Source organism: Thrips palmi, unplaced genomic scaffold, assembly GCF_012932325.1.
Source record: "Thrips palmi isolate BJ-2018 unplaced genomic scaffold, TpBJ-2018v1 HiC_scaffold_5, whole genome shotgun sequence".
NCBI lineage: Eukaryota > Metazoa > Arthropoda > Insecta > Thysanoptera > Thripidae > Thrips > Thrips palmi.
In genome coordinates this window covers 9,746,337-9,761,868 of record NW_023144632.1, presented here as the reverse complement: position 1 = coordinate 9,761,868, position 15,532 = coordinate 9,746,337, and the positions used below count along the sequence as shown (strand labels likewise).

The following is a 15,532-nucleotide window of genomic DNA, read 5'->3' as shown; positions in this document are numbered from 1 at the left end:
CGACTTTGACGAAATTAACACAGTCTACGCGAAGCAAGTTTTTGATTTGCTTGCTCAGAAACTGAACTTGTCAAAATTCTTTTTTGTTGTTCGGAAACTCAATAAAGCACTTGTGTAGGATGGGACGCATTTATTCAAATCTCCGTCAGATGATGGGGGAGCATTTCGTAAGTAACACCAAAACTTTACTAACATTTGGTGGTATTTACAACAAATGTCTGATCGTATAGGGATCACTAAAAAAAAAGAGAAATCTTCACTTTGACTTTGGATTACACTAAGTGAAATTTGTATTCTGCTTAAGCGCAAAAATTTACTAAAAAGTCACTGCCTGCATGACTTCTCACCTTTTTTCTCTTAATTCGGGGTATTAGTAGATTGGGTCTGGGTGAGACCTGATTATCGTGACCACGAAGCTTGATCAAGGACCTGTTTCTCGCCTTCAAGACTCGATACCCCCTATCTATAACCGCTTCCCCGATACCTGGATGGGAATAACCACTTAGCTGTACCCACCTAGGGGAAAACCGCGCATCTGCGGCCACCGGGGATAACCGCTTAGCTGGCAGTTGGCTTCCGACAACCGCTCACGCCCGTCAAATACGGGACATGAATTGACGCTTTGCAAATGCTGCATGTAATTTGGAGCAAAACTAACTAAACATGCTACTAAATAAGAAACTGCTACTCTACATTCTGAGACAACGATTTGGTTTCTATGGGGACTGTGACGACCACTATGAACGGATAACTGGCGGCCACAACCTAACCAACGCCCGGCCGGCCGGCGGATGAGCGCTTCTCCGGAACCACCTGCCAGCTAAGCGGTTATCCGCGGGGTCGCTGGAGATGCGCGGTTGTCCCCAAGGTAGGTACAGCTAAGTGGCTATTCACAGCCTGGCATCTGGGTAGCGGTTATAGATAGGGGGTGTCGCTGTGATAGTGTGACACGAGATAAGGCCATGGAGTCACTTAAATAAAGGTTGCTTGACTTTGAACGCTCAGTCACCTGCTGGCTGTCAAACTGTTGTCAACGGATAATTTCAACACAGCTGTAACTTCACAGCAAGCCATCAGACAACTCCTAGTGCGTAAAACAGAGGCTTGCTCATTCTTAAAGCAGATTTCTTGTATTGCGAATAACATTTATTTTCTTTGTCGATGGATAAAACATCAATATTGTTTTTAAAGTAATTGGAATCAGGCTCATTATTGAAAACTTTGGCGTCAGTGCCATGGGGTGTTACCATTTGCCTGTTCTGTCTGAAGCCCTCACCATGGTCCTCACCCTCTACGGCACCGAGGTCAGCCCACCGGTTCGCGCAGTGCGCATGGCGTGCAAGGCAACGGGCATCGAGTACGACTTCCAAGTAGTCGACGTAATAGCCGGAGAGCTAAAAAAGCCAGAGTTTTTGAAGGTAAGTGCCCCAAGCTGGACACTCTTGACAAATAAGTCATCATCGGTCTCCTGTATTTTAGTAGGTTGGATACTTTGCGTCCAGCAACAACCTTAGAAAAATATTTGTTTTGAACCACGACGAAATTACTGTAAACACGAGTTAAACAGCATGGTATACGGGAGAAAGGATGAGCACATATGCCAGGTCCAAAGCAGGTCTCACACTCTCATCCCGGGAATATGACATCACGTTGAAATGGATGTGACAAAAAGTCACGTTATTTAGAGCATTTAGCACATTTTGTATGGACAAGGATAAGCCAAAAGTCAGCTCATTCACGTGGAAACGAATGTGACGCAATGCTCAAAAGAACGTGACACTTTGTCACATTCGTTTCAACGTGATGTCACGTTCCTGGGATGAGAGTGAAAGCGCTACAGTAATTACCTACACTGCGTTTGTTCTAGGTGAACCCTCACCACACTGTTCCGTTCATAAGGGACGGTGAATATGTTCTTTGGGACAGGTAAATGACAGTGCCTGGTGTCTCCGTTTTGCGTTTTTGTCTCCGTTGTCCGTGTTTCTGAACCTAAATTCGTTGTGCCTAGCCACGCCATCGTGACGTACCTGGGTGACTAGTCCGGAAACGAAAGCTGATACCCAAAGGACATCAAGCAGAGGGCCACCATACATCAACGCCTTCACTTCGATAACGTGATGCTGTTCACAAGAATGAAAAACATTCTAGTGCGTAGCTTGCTGCGTCTTCATTAACACAACTCTAACAATCCTGATAATAACGACCTTTTTGTTTCCTAGGCGCCAATTTTTTTTGAAAATGTAAGGGAGATACCACCAGAAAAAGTGAAGGGCTTGCAGGAGTCCCTGGACTTAATGGAGCCCATCATCCACGAGGGGGGCTGGCTTGCAGGAAGTCACCCGACCATTGCTGACTGCTGCTGCGTGGCCAGCGTGTCAACCGTAGTAGTGAGTGTTGCATTATCCATTTAATTTGTTTTTTTTTTTATTTATAAAAGCCATTTAGCACGTTACCTATTCTTTCCTTTAGGCTATATTTCCGGAGGTTAGGTTGCCAGCCAAGGTGGCTGCCTGGCTCAAACGATGCCAATCAGAACTTCCAGGATACGACGAGATCAACACTGACAACATCAAGAAATTGGCTGAAGCTGTTCTTGCAACACTTGGCAAGAAATGAGCGAGATATTTCGTTTCCATTTGCCCTCCTGCTTTTCTGTATTTTGTCATCAATAAAGAGTCCGTTCAAAATTATCGTAAAGCGTGCAGAATGCCTGGTTTGCTAAAAAGAGCTCAAAAAATCTTTTCTAGTAATCTGCTAGACACCCTTGGCCAGGGTCCAGTTCCTGTCCCGATAAGACGGAGATAATGCGTCACGACGCAAGATACGGGTATTGGGGATATTCAGAAACGTGACTGTCGGCCGGTCTCCTTAGTCAACTGCTGGTCGTCGACCAGGTGCACACGTATCAAGTAAAATGCGGCATAGTGAAAAAGAAACATAATCTAAGATTAATTTTGGACAAACGAACGTGGCTTCCATATATTTACTACTGTCGTGTTGTGAGTGATGTTCTATCTCCTTCCACCTCAAGGAGGATTGTAACTTCGCTATTAGAGTGCTTTGCAGTAGACTGATAACTAAAAGTCAGCGCTAAGATAGTTTAGTTGCAGTCTACATGGCAGCAAGAAGTCACTCACAATTTCACGTGCTTTGATTTAAGCTCTCACCATGGTCCTCACTCTGTACGGCGTGGAGCCCAGCCCACAGGTCCGTGCGGTACGCATGGCATGCAAGGCCATGGAAATCAAGTACGTCTTTAAAGCCGTTGATATAGTGAGCGGTGACCTAAAGACGCCGGAAATGATGAAGGTTAGAACTCCACACTGTGGCGAAAAGGAACGGAAAATTCTGTTAATTTTTTTGCCAGGATTCTCCGTAGCCCTCTTATCAATATTCTCCGTAGGCTCTTACAGTATTCTCAGTAGGGCCGTACAGTATTCTCCGTAGAACCGTAAAGTCTTCTCCGTAGGACCTGGAAGACTGTATAGTCCTACGGAGAACACTATAAGGTCCTACGGAGAATACTGTGCCGTCCTAAGGAGAATACTGTAAGAGCCTACGGAGAATATTGACAAGAGGGCTACGGAGAATCCTGGCAAAAAAATTAACAGAATTTTCCGTACCTTTTTGCCACAATGCAGTTTGATCTTTTGGACAAATAATGCATAATGACGTACCTTATTCTAACAACGGATCTTAAATCGAGTTTTTTAACACTAAAAATGATAAAAATAGCTTGTTTGCATCGAAAATAACCCATAGACAATAACATTCAATACAGACAATAACTCATTTTGATTTTACAGATGAATCCAGAAGGCAACGTTCCATTTATCGTGGATGAAGATTACGTTCTTTGCGACAGGTAATAGGACAAGTCGTTTAGTGTGTATAAGGCCACTTCACCGATCTCCCGTGGTTTTGAAATAAAAATGCTTGTTTACAGCCACGCCATCGTCACGTACCTTGCTGATAAGTTTGGTAACGACAGGTGGTACCCAAAGGATATTAAGCAGAGGAAAAACATCCAGCAACTACTTCAATTCAACAACACGATGCTTAACATGAGGCTCAAAGACATAATGGTGGGTGTGTGGGTATGGGTAACCCTGGTGTGTCCTCAGAAGCACACAAACGAAACAGTCCAGTATGTCGAAAATGGCCACTTATTTCTAGGCACCTTTGGTACATGAAAACGTTCTCGTGATACCACCAGAGAAGATGCGTGGGCTGCAGGAGAGTTTGACCTTAATGGAGTCCCTCATCCACGACGAAGGCTGGCTTGCCGGCAGTCACCCCACCATCGCAGACTGCTGCTGTGCTGCGAACGTCTCCTGTTGCGTAGTGAGTGCCACTTTAGTATGGGCCTATTTTTAACTTCATGTTTTTTCCTGATGTCATGACACTTATTAAATTTAATCCCCAAGGGTATATTTCCGGAACTGAAAATGCCTCCAAAGGTTGCTTCCTGGCTGTGGCGATGCGCAAAGGAACTCCCAGGCTACGACGAGCTCAGCACCTTCAACATCAAAGAAATACTTGCCGAAGTTGCTCAAAGAATGGGTTAAAAATATGGGTGGCTGAATTTTAATTTTTTGGCTCGTGTACAAATGGTCGTTGACACAGTGTGCGGAGGGCTAATTGTGATTTGTAAATTGAGTATTAAATAAATGTTTACTTTTATGAGATTTTGACATACATATATATTTCTTGACAGATTTTTTCCTAGAATTGAATTAAATGTTTCAATTTTAGGATTTTCATACCCTTTTCTTACATGCATGCTTGTGTAGCATGCTAGGATACCCGATTCAAAACCCGATTCAAAATCAAAACCAGTTCCATCGATTCCTACCGACTAACAAGGTAGGTTTACGCCAGACCGCGTCTTGTCGTAACAGACTTCGCGATGTCTCGCTGCCTGTTCCTCCAATCCGCGCCTGGCGTACCTGCCTTGGCCTGCGGCGCTAGCCTGCCTTCGGCAGGCAATGCTTGTCCACCGTCGGTTACTTCTAATTTGTTGCATGCTGAAGGGCCCCCCAGACCCCCCTTCATTCTGTATATAGTTGCTTTATCTAGAAATTACACGATCTTGACCCTTGTAACATTATAACTTGTCGAGGCTGGGGGGCTCCACCCCCCAGGCCCCCCTTCCATCAAGGCAGGGGAGATCTGCCTGCAGAAATCTCGATTTTTCGCCGTTTTTTAGTTGTTTTTCGGCTATAAAAACTGAACCAGTGGAGCTAGGATAGTGATATTTTGCGTGTGCCGAGCCAAGAACACACCTTATGAGCCTGCAAAGTCTCAGCCAGATCGGCCAAGCCGTTCAGGAGGAGTAGTGCACACACACACGCAGGCAGACAGACAGACAGACAGACAAAACTTTTCAACCGCACTGGAGTAACAGGCTTCGCTATCGCTCAGCCAACAAAAATTTCAGGGACAGGTGTCCCTCTTGCATGGGACAGATGGTTACCTATTGGTGACATAGCCACTTTTACGACTGATAATAAGGCAGCTGATAGTGGCAAACGCAATGTCACATAAAAACGATGCGGTCATTCTATAAATACAGTGAAATTAAACAAGGTAGGTTTACGCCAGACCGAGTCTTGTCGTAACAGGCTTCGCGATGTCTCGCTGCCTGTTCCTCCAATCCGCGCCTGGCGTACCTACCTTGGCCTGCGGCGCTAGCCTGCCTTCGGCAGGCAATGGCTTGTCCATCGTCGGTTACTTCTAACTTGTTGCATGCTGGGGGGCTCCGCCCCTCAGACCCTCCTTCATTCTAGATCCCTTGTAACTTTTTACTTGTCGGGGCTGGGGGGCTCCGCCCCCAGACCCCCCTTCTTCAAGACAAAAGTGATCTGCCTGCAGAAAACTCGATTTTTCGCCGTTTTTTAAGGTGTTTTTCGGCTATAAAAACTGAACCAGTTGAGCTAGGATAGTGAAATTTCGCGTGTGCCGAGCCAAGGACATGCCAAAAAAAGTGTGCAAAATCTCACCGAGATAGGCCGAGCCGTTCAGGAGGAGTAGTGCGGACACACACACAGACAGACAGACAGACAGGAAAAACTTTTCAACCCCAATGGAGTAACAGGCTTCGCTATCGCTCAGCCAATTAAACACACATTGCAACAAATCTCCAATGTCAGCCGGGGGGAGAGGCCTTTATCTATCCTAATTTAGAACAGAAATCATCCTTCTGGGAATTCTGTTGTATTGGCCCCCCTCCCGACAGACGCTGATAGCGATATAAGCGATAAGGTGAGTTGACCATCACGAAAAGGGATCATGCTTGTCTGATTTTGCTCAGTCGCCCGCAGCTCGTTAATCACCTCAGAACTATTGCGCATATTGTTGTAAGTGCTACGTCCTTTCATGCAGTCAACTTTGGCTTTTTACATTTTCATTTGATTTCCCTCAGCCTTCCGAAAATCACTGGCATTTGTCGTGAAACCAAACTTTACTCACAGTTTTGCCGTGTTTCAAGCCCTCGCCATGGTTCTCACCCTGTACGGCACTGGGCCGAGCCCCCCAGCCCGCGCGGTTCGTTTGGCGTGCAAGGCCATGGGCATCGAGTACGACTTTGTGGTCGTCGACGTGCTGGGCGGAGACCTCAAAAAGCCTGAGTATTTGAAGGTCAGTTCACAGTCTTCGCAGGCTACGAAAACCTCCGTCTTATTTGTAGTTGCATAAAACATCTTTAGGAAATTTACTATGCTTTTCTAATTATTTGAAGAAAACTGAGCTCGGTCTATAAGCCATAATGATGCTTTTGGTTTTTTAGATAAATCCACACCACACCGTTCCGTTTATTAAGGATGGAGATTTCGTTCTTTGGGACAGGTGACTGAATGGGGTTTTGTTTTCCCATAAATGTACTTCGCCTTCCTCGAATGCATCTGAATGCAAGTGTTTCCCACAGCCACGCCATCGTCGCATACCTCGGCGACAAGACGGGCAACGACAGCTGGTACCCGAAGGACATCAAGCAGAGGGCCACCGTTCACCAGCGCCTTCACTTTGACAACGGGATACTGTTCACGAGGTTCAAGGACGCCGTGGTGAGTAAATCGCATCTTTAGACCGACACACATGTGACAGCATGTTGTCATGACCACCCCGTTCCAGGCACCTGTCTTCTACGGGAATGCCGTGGAGATACCCAAAAAGAAGGTGCAGGCCATGCAGGAGGCAGTGGACTTGGTAGAGCCCATCATCCACGAGGGCGGCTGGCTGGCCGGCAGTCGCCCCACCATCGCCGACTGCTGTTGTGCCACCAGCGTATCCATCATCGCAGTGAGTGCTGCACCTCGGCTGCACCAATCGCTTACTGGCTCACATTTTGCCTTTCCAGAAGTAACGCACAGCGTGTTTTCTTCCCTGCAGACTGTATTTCCGGAGATAACCTTGCCGCCCAAGGTGGTAGCCTGGCTGAGGCGGTGTGAGGAGGAACTCCCAGGCTATGACGAGATCAACAACCCCACGTACAGCAAGAACATTGCCGATGCCCTGGCTGCAAGGATGGGCAAGAAGTAGGCGACTACAGTGTTGTGTCCATCTCCAGATCACCCAATCTACACTTTCATTTTAATGACGCATGCCTTGAATGTCTAATAAGGAAAGTGAACGCATATTTAAAAAGAAATAAAACATTCAATGCGTCAAAAATGTACGTTCCAATTCCCTTCTCATTCACACTACTGGAAAGCAACCCAAAATGACGTAAAGAGAAAGATTTGGATTGCACCACGAGAGGCCTGAGCCACGTGAGACGGCACTATCAGCCATTTGGAAACACACGGGCAATCTCGTTCGCTCGCGCATAGGCGGTTTCGGCGGTCGGGCGAAGGAGCGAACACCTCCCGAGCCGACTGGCTGCCGAAGTCGCCGCGCGGTCTGACCGAGTCTGACCAGCCGGAGAGGCTGCGAGAGGCCCATCTTCATAGCGGAGGCAACCGCGGCGTCCCGTTGCGCGGCACGCCTCGGCCACGCCTCGGACACGCCTCCATCAAACAAATCGGGCAGCATTTCATTTGGATTACGGCCGGCCACGCCGCCGTGCCACCGTTACCAATTGGGAAAGCACGGCATGCCGATCGAGTGCCCTCGCGTCTTCGGATCCCCTCGCACAGCGTCGCACCGCCACCAGAACAAAGATCGTCAACGGGTGGATCGCGTTGGATCGTGCTCGCCAACATCGGCCCGGGTCGGTCCCGAGCCAAGCCCTGGCGGGCGTGGGCCCGGCCGGCGACTGGCCCAGCTTCGAGTCCCGGCAGAAGCCTGCATTTTTGTCGGTCTCTGGTACCCTTCAGGTTCTTGAAAAGGAATCTCCACGGTATTTATGTGTGCCGTGAAATGTTAGTTGCGGTTGCAGCTCTGAAATCGCGAAAAAAAATTATAGCGCCGCCGGGACTCGAAGCTGGTCAACGGTTTGGGCCAAAACCGGCGCTTCGGTTTGGTTCGGAACCGACCCGAACCGACATTCGGGAGCACGATCCATCGCGATCCACCCGTTGACGATCTTTGCACCAGAAAGCAGTAGAAGACCGACGACCCCGCGGGGAAAACAAATGCCATTTTTAAAAGTATCATCGTCACTTTCAGCACATATTTCGAACATTTTTTGCAGAGGATACATGAGACACAATGAAACGAAAATGAAAGTAGACTTTCGGAGTCGGTTTCCCCGAGGCGTCGTCGTCATCGTCGTGGTCCAGGACGTTGTCGCATCCAGGACGTTGTACTCACCAGAACTCGCCGTCGTTGCGCACGCGCACCGAGAGCAGCTCCTTGTCGCGCTCGGACAGGCCGTCCCACTCCCAGGACCGCTCGCTCCAGGCGCCCGTCCACTCGCCGCGCGCCCAGGGGTTCCGCAGCCGCACCAGCGGCGTCTCGCCCAGCGGGCCGCGGACGCGCGCCAGCCCCGTCACCGAGTACGCGTGCTGCGTCAGCAGCCCGTTGCGCAGCCGCAGCTGCCGCTTGTTCTCCTTCTCCTGGCGACAGACGGCGTCACTAGCGGGGGGGTCCAGCGTCCTTACAAGGCTGTGGGAGGCCCCAACACATCTACGGCAGAGTCCCTCTAGCACTCCGCGGGTGGTGGTTTGGGCCATTGCACGCGCTGCGTCTCCCGCTATGTGAAGCGAGGCAGATCTGTGTGTGTGTGTGTGTGTGTGTGGTGTGTGGTGTGTGTGTGTGTGTGTGTGTGTGTGTGTCCGCCCACACGCATTGCGCCGCGCGATATGCCCCGCCATCACTCACGGCCTGTAGGAGGAGCTAATGGCGCCTTTCCGAACGGCGGCGAGGAAACTGATTTCGAGGCGCTGCGCTCTGCGGCTCTTGGCGGCACCCCGATGCATCGCAGTGCATCGCGCAGCCTGGCGCGTCCTGGCGCAGCAGCGGTCCCCGGCACTATAACGTGCCATTTTATGCACGTCGGCCCGAGTCCAAGCGCCGATATGGCGGTGCCGGCCTTTGCCACATGGGCGGGCTGGCTGGCTGGCAGGGAGACCGCCTGCTATCCGGTGAACTAGGCACGAATCTTCATAACCATCCAACCAAATTTAAAAAAAAAATGAAAAAGAGAAGAGGCAAAAAAGGCAAAGAAAAGTGCCCAAGCTGCGGAGAAGAGAGCCGATTGCATCTCGGCTACGCTGCTGCTGCGCCTAATCGGTATCGGCCGCGGTCGAACCCGCGGTGCGCGCGTGTGAGTGCGTGTGTGTGTGCGCGCGCGCGTATGTGTGTGTGCGTGTGTTTGTTCCTGTGTAAGTGGAAAATGATAGGGGGAGGTTAGGACGCCCAATCTCGCGCTCGTTCCGTGTTGACGAGAATCGAGGCCCAGGGAGAAGCGAGAGAGAGAGAGAGAGAGAGAGAGAGAGAGAGAGAGAGAGAGAGAGAGAGAGAGAGAGAGAGAAGTGGGAGGGAAAATGAAGATAAAAAGAGAGGAAGACCGTGTTAAACGCTTTCATGATCGGAACCGCTTCGCACTTACTCAACGCGCACACGTACACTCTGCCCCCTCTCTGCACACGCACAATCTGTACTTTACACAAACTGTGATGCCGACCGACGAACAGCCAAACGTGATCGTAAAAACGAGACAAGACTTTGCGCGCACTCGTGTGTGTGTGTGTGTGTGGCCCAAACCGTGTGCCAAATTACAAGTACGCCGGTAAACACGCACAAGGAGGGGAGGGGGGGGGAGCTCTTTAAAATTATTAGCTACTTAGTTAAACTACCAAATGGTAAACAACTCTCCAGCCGTTGAAGGAAGGGAGACTGGCCCGGCGCGGCGGGAGCATTCCTGCGTGTGACTGATTGGGGAAAGGCGGAAGGGGGAGGGGGGGCCTCAGGTGAGAAAAGTGATCCGCTTATCACCCACCGTGACCCGCAACGATATACAGTGACCAACCAAGTCAAACGGTGACCGTGCAGAGTTTAACTAATTTTAATTGAAAATAAAATTTTCTAAAAGAGTCACCTTGAACATACCCTCCGTATTTTTCACCGTTTACGAGAGGTACACCTGTATTTCGTAACGGGTCACGTCGGGTCAGGAGCGGGTCACTTTTCTCATCTGTTCAACGAATGTGACGTCATATTCGTTAGAATGATACTTTTGTAACGTATTGCCAGGAAAGTTTACCGGCCTGGGAGGACTCTGGGAGCCCACTGGGAGTACCCACCGGCTGGATGCAGGCGATGAGCAGGGAGGACCGCGGCACGGCGCTGTTGAGCACCTGGAAGGTGAGGTACCTGTCCTGGCTGGACAGTCCGAAGCTCTGCACGATGCCGCCCGTCAGGTCCTGCAGCGCGCGCGTCGTCATGCCGCACTGCAGGCCCTCGTAGCTGCCGTACCACCTGCGGGTCGAGAAGACCAACAACGTTCAAGTTCAAAACAACGGTGTAAAAAAGAAACGCGGTGAGGCAAGGCGCCTGTGATCCGCGGGGTAGGCAACCCGTCCGACACTCCTGACTGCGGTGCAGGCGGCGTGCGAGCCACTACAGTGGCGTGACAGCGGCGCACTCGAAGCTGCTTCAAGTACTCTGGCCGCCTCCACTTCGCTCCAACTCACTTGGCGTAGGCCTTCTCGAGCAGCGCGGCCCAGAACTCGGTGCTGTTGGAGGAGTGCATGTGCACCAGGCGGCCCTTGTGCGTGGGCAGCCGGTCGTCCACCAGCACGTCCACCCACTCGCCGAAGTGCCAAAACCGGAACCTAAACAACAAAAACAACATATCGGGGTCAGAGGTCGCGGCAGCTGGGGGAACCCATTTTCATATCTTGATCTTTATTTTGCTTTGCACTTATTCGAGAGTGCGGCGCCCAGTGAGAGAGCGCCAGCGGAGACCATCTCCTCCGACAGACAGCGGTGCTCTTACGCGGACCCCCCCCCCCCCCCCAAAGTCCACCACACACCGCCCGCGCCCACCACACACCGCCTCACCCGCCGCTCCCCGTCCCACCCAATCCACCCCAACCCCTTCTACCCCAGCCCCACTTCACCCCCCCCCCCCCTTCACCCCACCCCGCCCCACCCAGCCGCCACGACGGCGGGGCGCTCGACGCGCTCCTTTAGGGGGACGCATCTTCGGCGCGGCGTGAATGGCCGCTGGAATGGGCGAGTTTGGCCGTGTCGACGGTAAAGGCGCTGTTTGCACCGGGACCGACCGGAGCGGCCGAGCTGCCGGTCGGGGGCCTCGGCTCGCACCACTCGGCCGCTCCAGAGTCCAGCGACTCCAGACTCTGAGCAGCTATCTAGCACACTGCCGGACCGCCAGGCACCGCCAGGCCGTCCCACCGAAAAAGAAGGCCGCGCGTCACTGCAAGTCACACACCCAGCAGGATTCCTCCTAGATCGCGGAGAGGAAACTAGTTTGGCCAGATAGGCATCCTTTCACATGCCTGCCACACACACAGTGACACGACAGAAGGCCACCTGCCCTGCCGGTATTGTCTGTCTCTCTGCGCTTTCTTTGTGCTTTCTCGACTGCGGGTCTCGTGTGTGTGTGTGTGTGAGAGAGGGGAAGTGTGTGTGTGTGTGTGTGTGTGTGTAAGGGCTGATTGGCGCCATCAGTGCGCTCTGCCGACAAGTTGCGGTAATTGGGCGGGGGCAAAGCTCGCGAGTTAGCGGTCACATAGCGAGGATGGACCGTTTCGAGGTTCAATTCGCAGTCGTCGTTGCCATTATTTTTCTCCTCGCGTCTTGCTTCCACCTTCCACAGCCCCACTTCTTCCAGCCGCGCTTCCAGAGTCTCAGTTCCCGCCTCGCGAGGACCGCGACAGGGAAATGTACTCCAGTGCCGTTCCGGACGCCGCAGGACCCGCTGGCGAGCAACTGCTGCAGTCTGAATCCGAGAGATCTTTTCGTCGCTCCGTCTCTCTCGCGCGCCCCGAGAGTGCGAGAGAGACAGAGCGACGAATACGACTCTTGGAATCAGTCTACTGGAGCAACTGCCGGAGCCGGAGGCTAGCAGTGGCGGGGCGGTTGTGCTGCGTCTTGCCTGCGCTGCTGGCGACCTGCCACGGCGTTTGTTCCGTTTGTTCGCGCGGCCGGACGGGACGGACAGGGCCACAGCAGCCACGGACAGGGCGGTCGCGTCGAGCCGCCTCAGGGGACCTCCAGGCCCGCTGGAGCAACTGCTGGAGCAAGGCGGGACCCAGAACGCAGCGCGACGCGGCCTGCCTGTCTCTCTCGAACTCATGGGGCACCTCGCGAGGAGGCGAGAAAGACAGCGACGATGGCGGCGCTCGGAATCGGCCTGCAGTACCGATGCATCCTGGGCGCGCATCCCCGCGCATTCCACGTCCCCTCCCCGCCCTGGTACGCTGGAGGCACGGCCAGGGCTCTCGGCCGCGACTCTTGGCCAGGACGCGCCGCCAGAACTCGAAGCAAAGGAAAGAGCGCCAACCAAGACCACTCGCGCGTCCGTCCATCTGAGTGCACTTTGGGCGGCTGCGAATGCGGCGAACGCAGCGAAGAGTGATTACTTGGAGCAAGACGCAAACACCGCAGGCCAGATTGGGATCGCAGCTTGGCGGCGGCGCGCGTGCCTCCCGCCGTCCCGCCGCCGCCCCGCTCGTCACGTACTCGATGACGATTGAATCGGAGAAGCTTGTCCCTGTCCGCCACCCGCTCTGCTGCGCCACGCCGCGCCACGCTCGACCAGTCCCTTGACGGGCTGTGGTGACACGGCCGCGAGGGGCTGGCCGTGCACGGCATGCCGCCACTGCTTTTGGACGCCCCCCCCCCCGTCCTGTTTTCGCCTGGCCCTTCTACCTTCGCAAGGCCTAAAATAGGAAGGGCCTTGCCCGAACGGGGAGCCCTCGCCCTCTCTAAAAGGGCGTGCCGCGCTCTTTCGAGTGAGTGCATCTTGTATAGACGGCTTCTGGACGCGGCACTGGCCGGCACTGCCCGCACTGCAGGCTGCAGCATTGCACAGCACTGCAGCATCGCCGCGCGGCCGGGCCGGCCGGTACGTGGGAAATTTTTTCCCCGTCATTGAATCCACCTCGGTGCGCTTCTTCTAGCCTTCTGGCGCGGAGCACTGAGCCGGGCTATGGGCCGCGCGGCTCGCAAGAACCCAGGCGGGGACAGTGCCGCGCGGCCCAGCCTGTGTAATAAATTGTGCTCACGACAAGCGCGCTCTCTATCTGGCAAAAGTAACAAATAGCGGGGCAACGACTCGGCCGTTTGTTTGTGTGTGTGTGTGGTGTGTGTGTGTGTGTGTGTGTGTGTGTGTGTGTGTGTGTGTGTGTGTGCTGTCGCCGCGCTGGACGGACGGCCCTTCCGCCACGCCGATAGGACGCGGCGACGCGGACGGTCCGGTCTCCCTCAAGAGAGGCGCGCTACTATCGTGATGGAAGGACCACGTCGACGGCGAGCGAGGCGCGGTTTGGGGCCCAACTTCGGCATGGCTGGGCATTGCTGGGCCAATTAAAGTGATGGCGGTGAATGGGGAGCCGTGGCGCCACGCCGCGCCGTGACGAAGGCCTCACCTGAAGATGCCCGCGTAGTGCGCGCTGTCGAAGCTCTGGTCGGGCGGCACGACCCTCTCCAGGAAGCGGGGCGTGAGCGTGAGCGACGACACGGCCGCCAGCAGCCATGGGTCGCCCAGCTCGCCCAGCTCCACGTCGAAGCGCGGGCCCGGCGAGTGCAGCTGCCCGTTGGGGCCGGCGGGGCCGCGGCCGGGGTGGTCGCCGGCCAGGCCGGCCAGGTCGTCGGCGAGGAAGCGCGGCCGCTGGCACATCTCGTGCGGCCGCATCCACACGATGGGCTGCAGCGGCGGCTTCTTGTGGTGGTACAGCGCCCGGTTGCCCGGCGGGAACTCGGGGTCCTCGAACAGCCGGCCGCGCTCCCGGCACGACCGCCGGATCGTCTCGTAGTCGCTGAGCGTCGCCCGCGGCCGCTCCGTCGTCCAGTACCTGCGGAGGAAGAAGCAATGCGTCAGTCAGTCCCCTGCCTGAGTGGCTGCACCTTGCTGCACGGCGCCCCGGGGCCCGGCGCCTCGGCCGCCTCGGCCGCCTCGCCGACCTGGAGCGGCTCGCGGAGTGCCTTGCCTGCAGGTCGCACCGTACACGGCGATATGCAAGTCAGCTGAGTGCCCCGCAGCCCCGTGGGGCCATGCATGGAAGCGCATGCCGAGCGCAGCCTGGCGGAGAGGGGGGGGGGGGAGGCGCCGATGGGCGGGCTGCAACCGCTGCGACCGCTGCGACCGAGCCCACCGCAGCGAAGGCCGCGGCGTGCCAACATGATCCCGGCTTAAATGGACTCGTCAGCCCCGCGGCCCGAGGCCGAGCAGGCCGAGCAGGCCCGATGGCTCGGCAGCCCATCGCCATTAATTAGCGGCACGGCCCGCACGCACAGGGCCAAACAATCTCGGAAAGCGGCGGGGAAATCCAACGAGAACTCGCATGGAATCTCATCAGATATCGCCGTGTCTTGTACGTTGCAATCCATATGCACCCCGTGGAAACATCGCTACAACCCCAGCCCAAGCAGCCAAACGTTTTGTTGTTTTGGTGGGCGGAGCAGAGCCTCTCAATAGCGTCTCAGTCCGTCGGAGAGGCGCCACAGAACCTCTAGTCGTGACCGGCTGGACTGCGACTGCGCCTCCGAGGCTCGGCGGCGGTGTCACCAACGGCGAGCCAATAAACACGTGCGCGGGACGAGTAGGGGCCGGATTCAATGGCCCGGCCGCCCCGCGGCGAGCCTCGCGGGGGGCAGGGCACTGCAAGGCAGGGCAGGGCAGGGCGCAGGGCGGGGCGCGGCGTGGGGCGTGCTTGCGTGCAGCGGCCGGCGTGTAATTGGTGAAAATGGGACGCCGCGGCGAAGCGGGCCCCGCGGGACGGGACGGGACCACGTGGTGCGGACGCGACGTCTGCCCGCGGAGGCCTGGACGCACCGCGGCGGGGTGGGGCGGGGCGGGGCGCACCTCCCGAACAGCTGGCGGGTAATCGGCTCGTCCCGTTAACGAGTTAATAATATGCAGCCGACGCGCGCAGTGCCATAGCGAGTCAGTCGAACAGTGCGC

At 54.6% G+C, this 15,532-nt stretch overlaps 4 protein-coding genes across 8 annotated transcripts in view; 3 read left to right on the top strand and 1 right to left on the bottom strand.

Moving 5' to 3' along the window:
• The window catches only part of LOC117651016 (calpain-9-like), a 63,458-nt gene that overhangs the window by 3,357 nt on the left and 44,569 nt on the right, over window positions 1–15,532 (bottom strand). The window contains exons 3-6 of one of the 2 annotated variants that reach the window (XM_034394717.1): window positions 13,998–14,423; window positions 11,076–11,216; window positions 10,686–10,860; window positions 8,752–8,996 (exon numbers count right to left, since the gene is read on the bottom strand). In XM_034394717.1, coding sequence (XP_034250608.1) covers window positions 8,752–8,996; window positions 10,686–10,860; window positions 11,076–11,216; window positions 13,998–14,423 — 987 coding nt within the window. The remainder of the gene's footprint in view (window positions 1–8,751; window positions 8,997–10,685; window positions 10,861–11,075; window positions 11,217–13,997; window positions 14,424–15,532) is intronic. The other variant, XM_034394718.1, reaches the window with a different exon arrangement.
• On the top strand, window positions 960–2,697 carry LOC117651034 (glutathione S-transferase 1-1-like). Of its 2 annotated transcripts, XM_034394749.1 has the most exons (5): window positions 960–1,087; window positions 1,270–1,418; window positions 1,868–1,926; window positions 2,009–2,147; window positions 2,220–2,360. In XM_034394749.1, the coding sequence occupies exons 2-4, from the start codon at window positions 1,278–1,280 to the stop codon at window positions 2,037–2,039; spliced, it is 231 nt and encodes a 76-aa protein (XP_034250640.1). In that variant the 5' UTR covers window positions 960–1,087; window positions 1,270–1,277; the 3' UTR covers window positions 2,040–2,147; window positions 2,220–2,360. The 2 variants fall into 2 exon arrangements, with proteins under 2 accessions (XP_034250640.1, XP_034250638.1); XM_034394747.1 differs by lacking the exons at window positions 960–1,087; window positions 1,270–1,418 and adding an exon at window positions 2,470–2,697 and having other exon boundaries at window positions 2,220–2,387.
• LOC117651027 (glutathione S-transferase 1-like) lies at window positions 2,847–4,698 on the top strand. 2 transcript variants are annotated; one of them, XM_034394737.1, is made up of 6 exons: window positions 2,847–2,999; window positions 3,161–3,248; window positions 3,807–3,865; window positions 3,947–4,085; window positions 4,177–4,344; window positions 4,428–4,698. In XM_034394737.1, the coding sequence occupies exons 2-6, from the start codon at window positions 3,228–3,230 to the stop codon at window positions 4,566–4,568; spliced, it is 528 nt and encodes a 175-aa protein (XP_034250628.1). In that variant the 5' UTR covers window positions 2,847–2,999; window positions 3,161–3,227; the 3' UTR covers window positions 4,569–4,698. The 2 variants fall into 2 exon arrangements, with proteins under 2 accessions (XP_034250628.1, XP_034250627.1); XM_034394736.1 differs by having other exon boundaries at window positions 2,848–2,999; window positions 3,161–3,309.
• Window positions 6,252–7,675, top strand: LOC117651026 (glutathione S-transferase 1-like). Of its 2 annotated transcripts, none has more exons than XM_034394735.1 (6): window positions 6,252–6,359; window positions 6,474–6,639; window positions 6,788–6,846; window positions 6,926–7,064; window positions 7,132–7,299; window positions 7,390–7,675. In XM_034394735.1, the coding sequence occupies exons 2-6, from the start codon at window positions 6,499–6,501 to the stop codon at window positions 7,537–7,539; spliced, it is 657 nt and encodes a 218-aa protein (XP_034250626.1). In that variant the 5' UTR covers window positions 6,252–6,359; window positions 6,474–6,498; the 3' UTR covers window positions 7,540–7,675. The 2 variants fall into 2 exon arrangements, with proteins under 2 accessions (XP_034250626.1, XP_034250625.1); XM_034394734.1 differs by having other exon boundaries at window positions 6,253–6,359; window positions 6,491–6,639.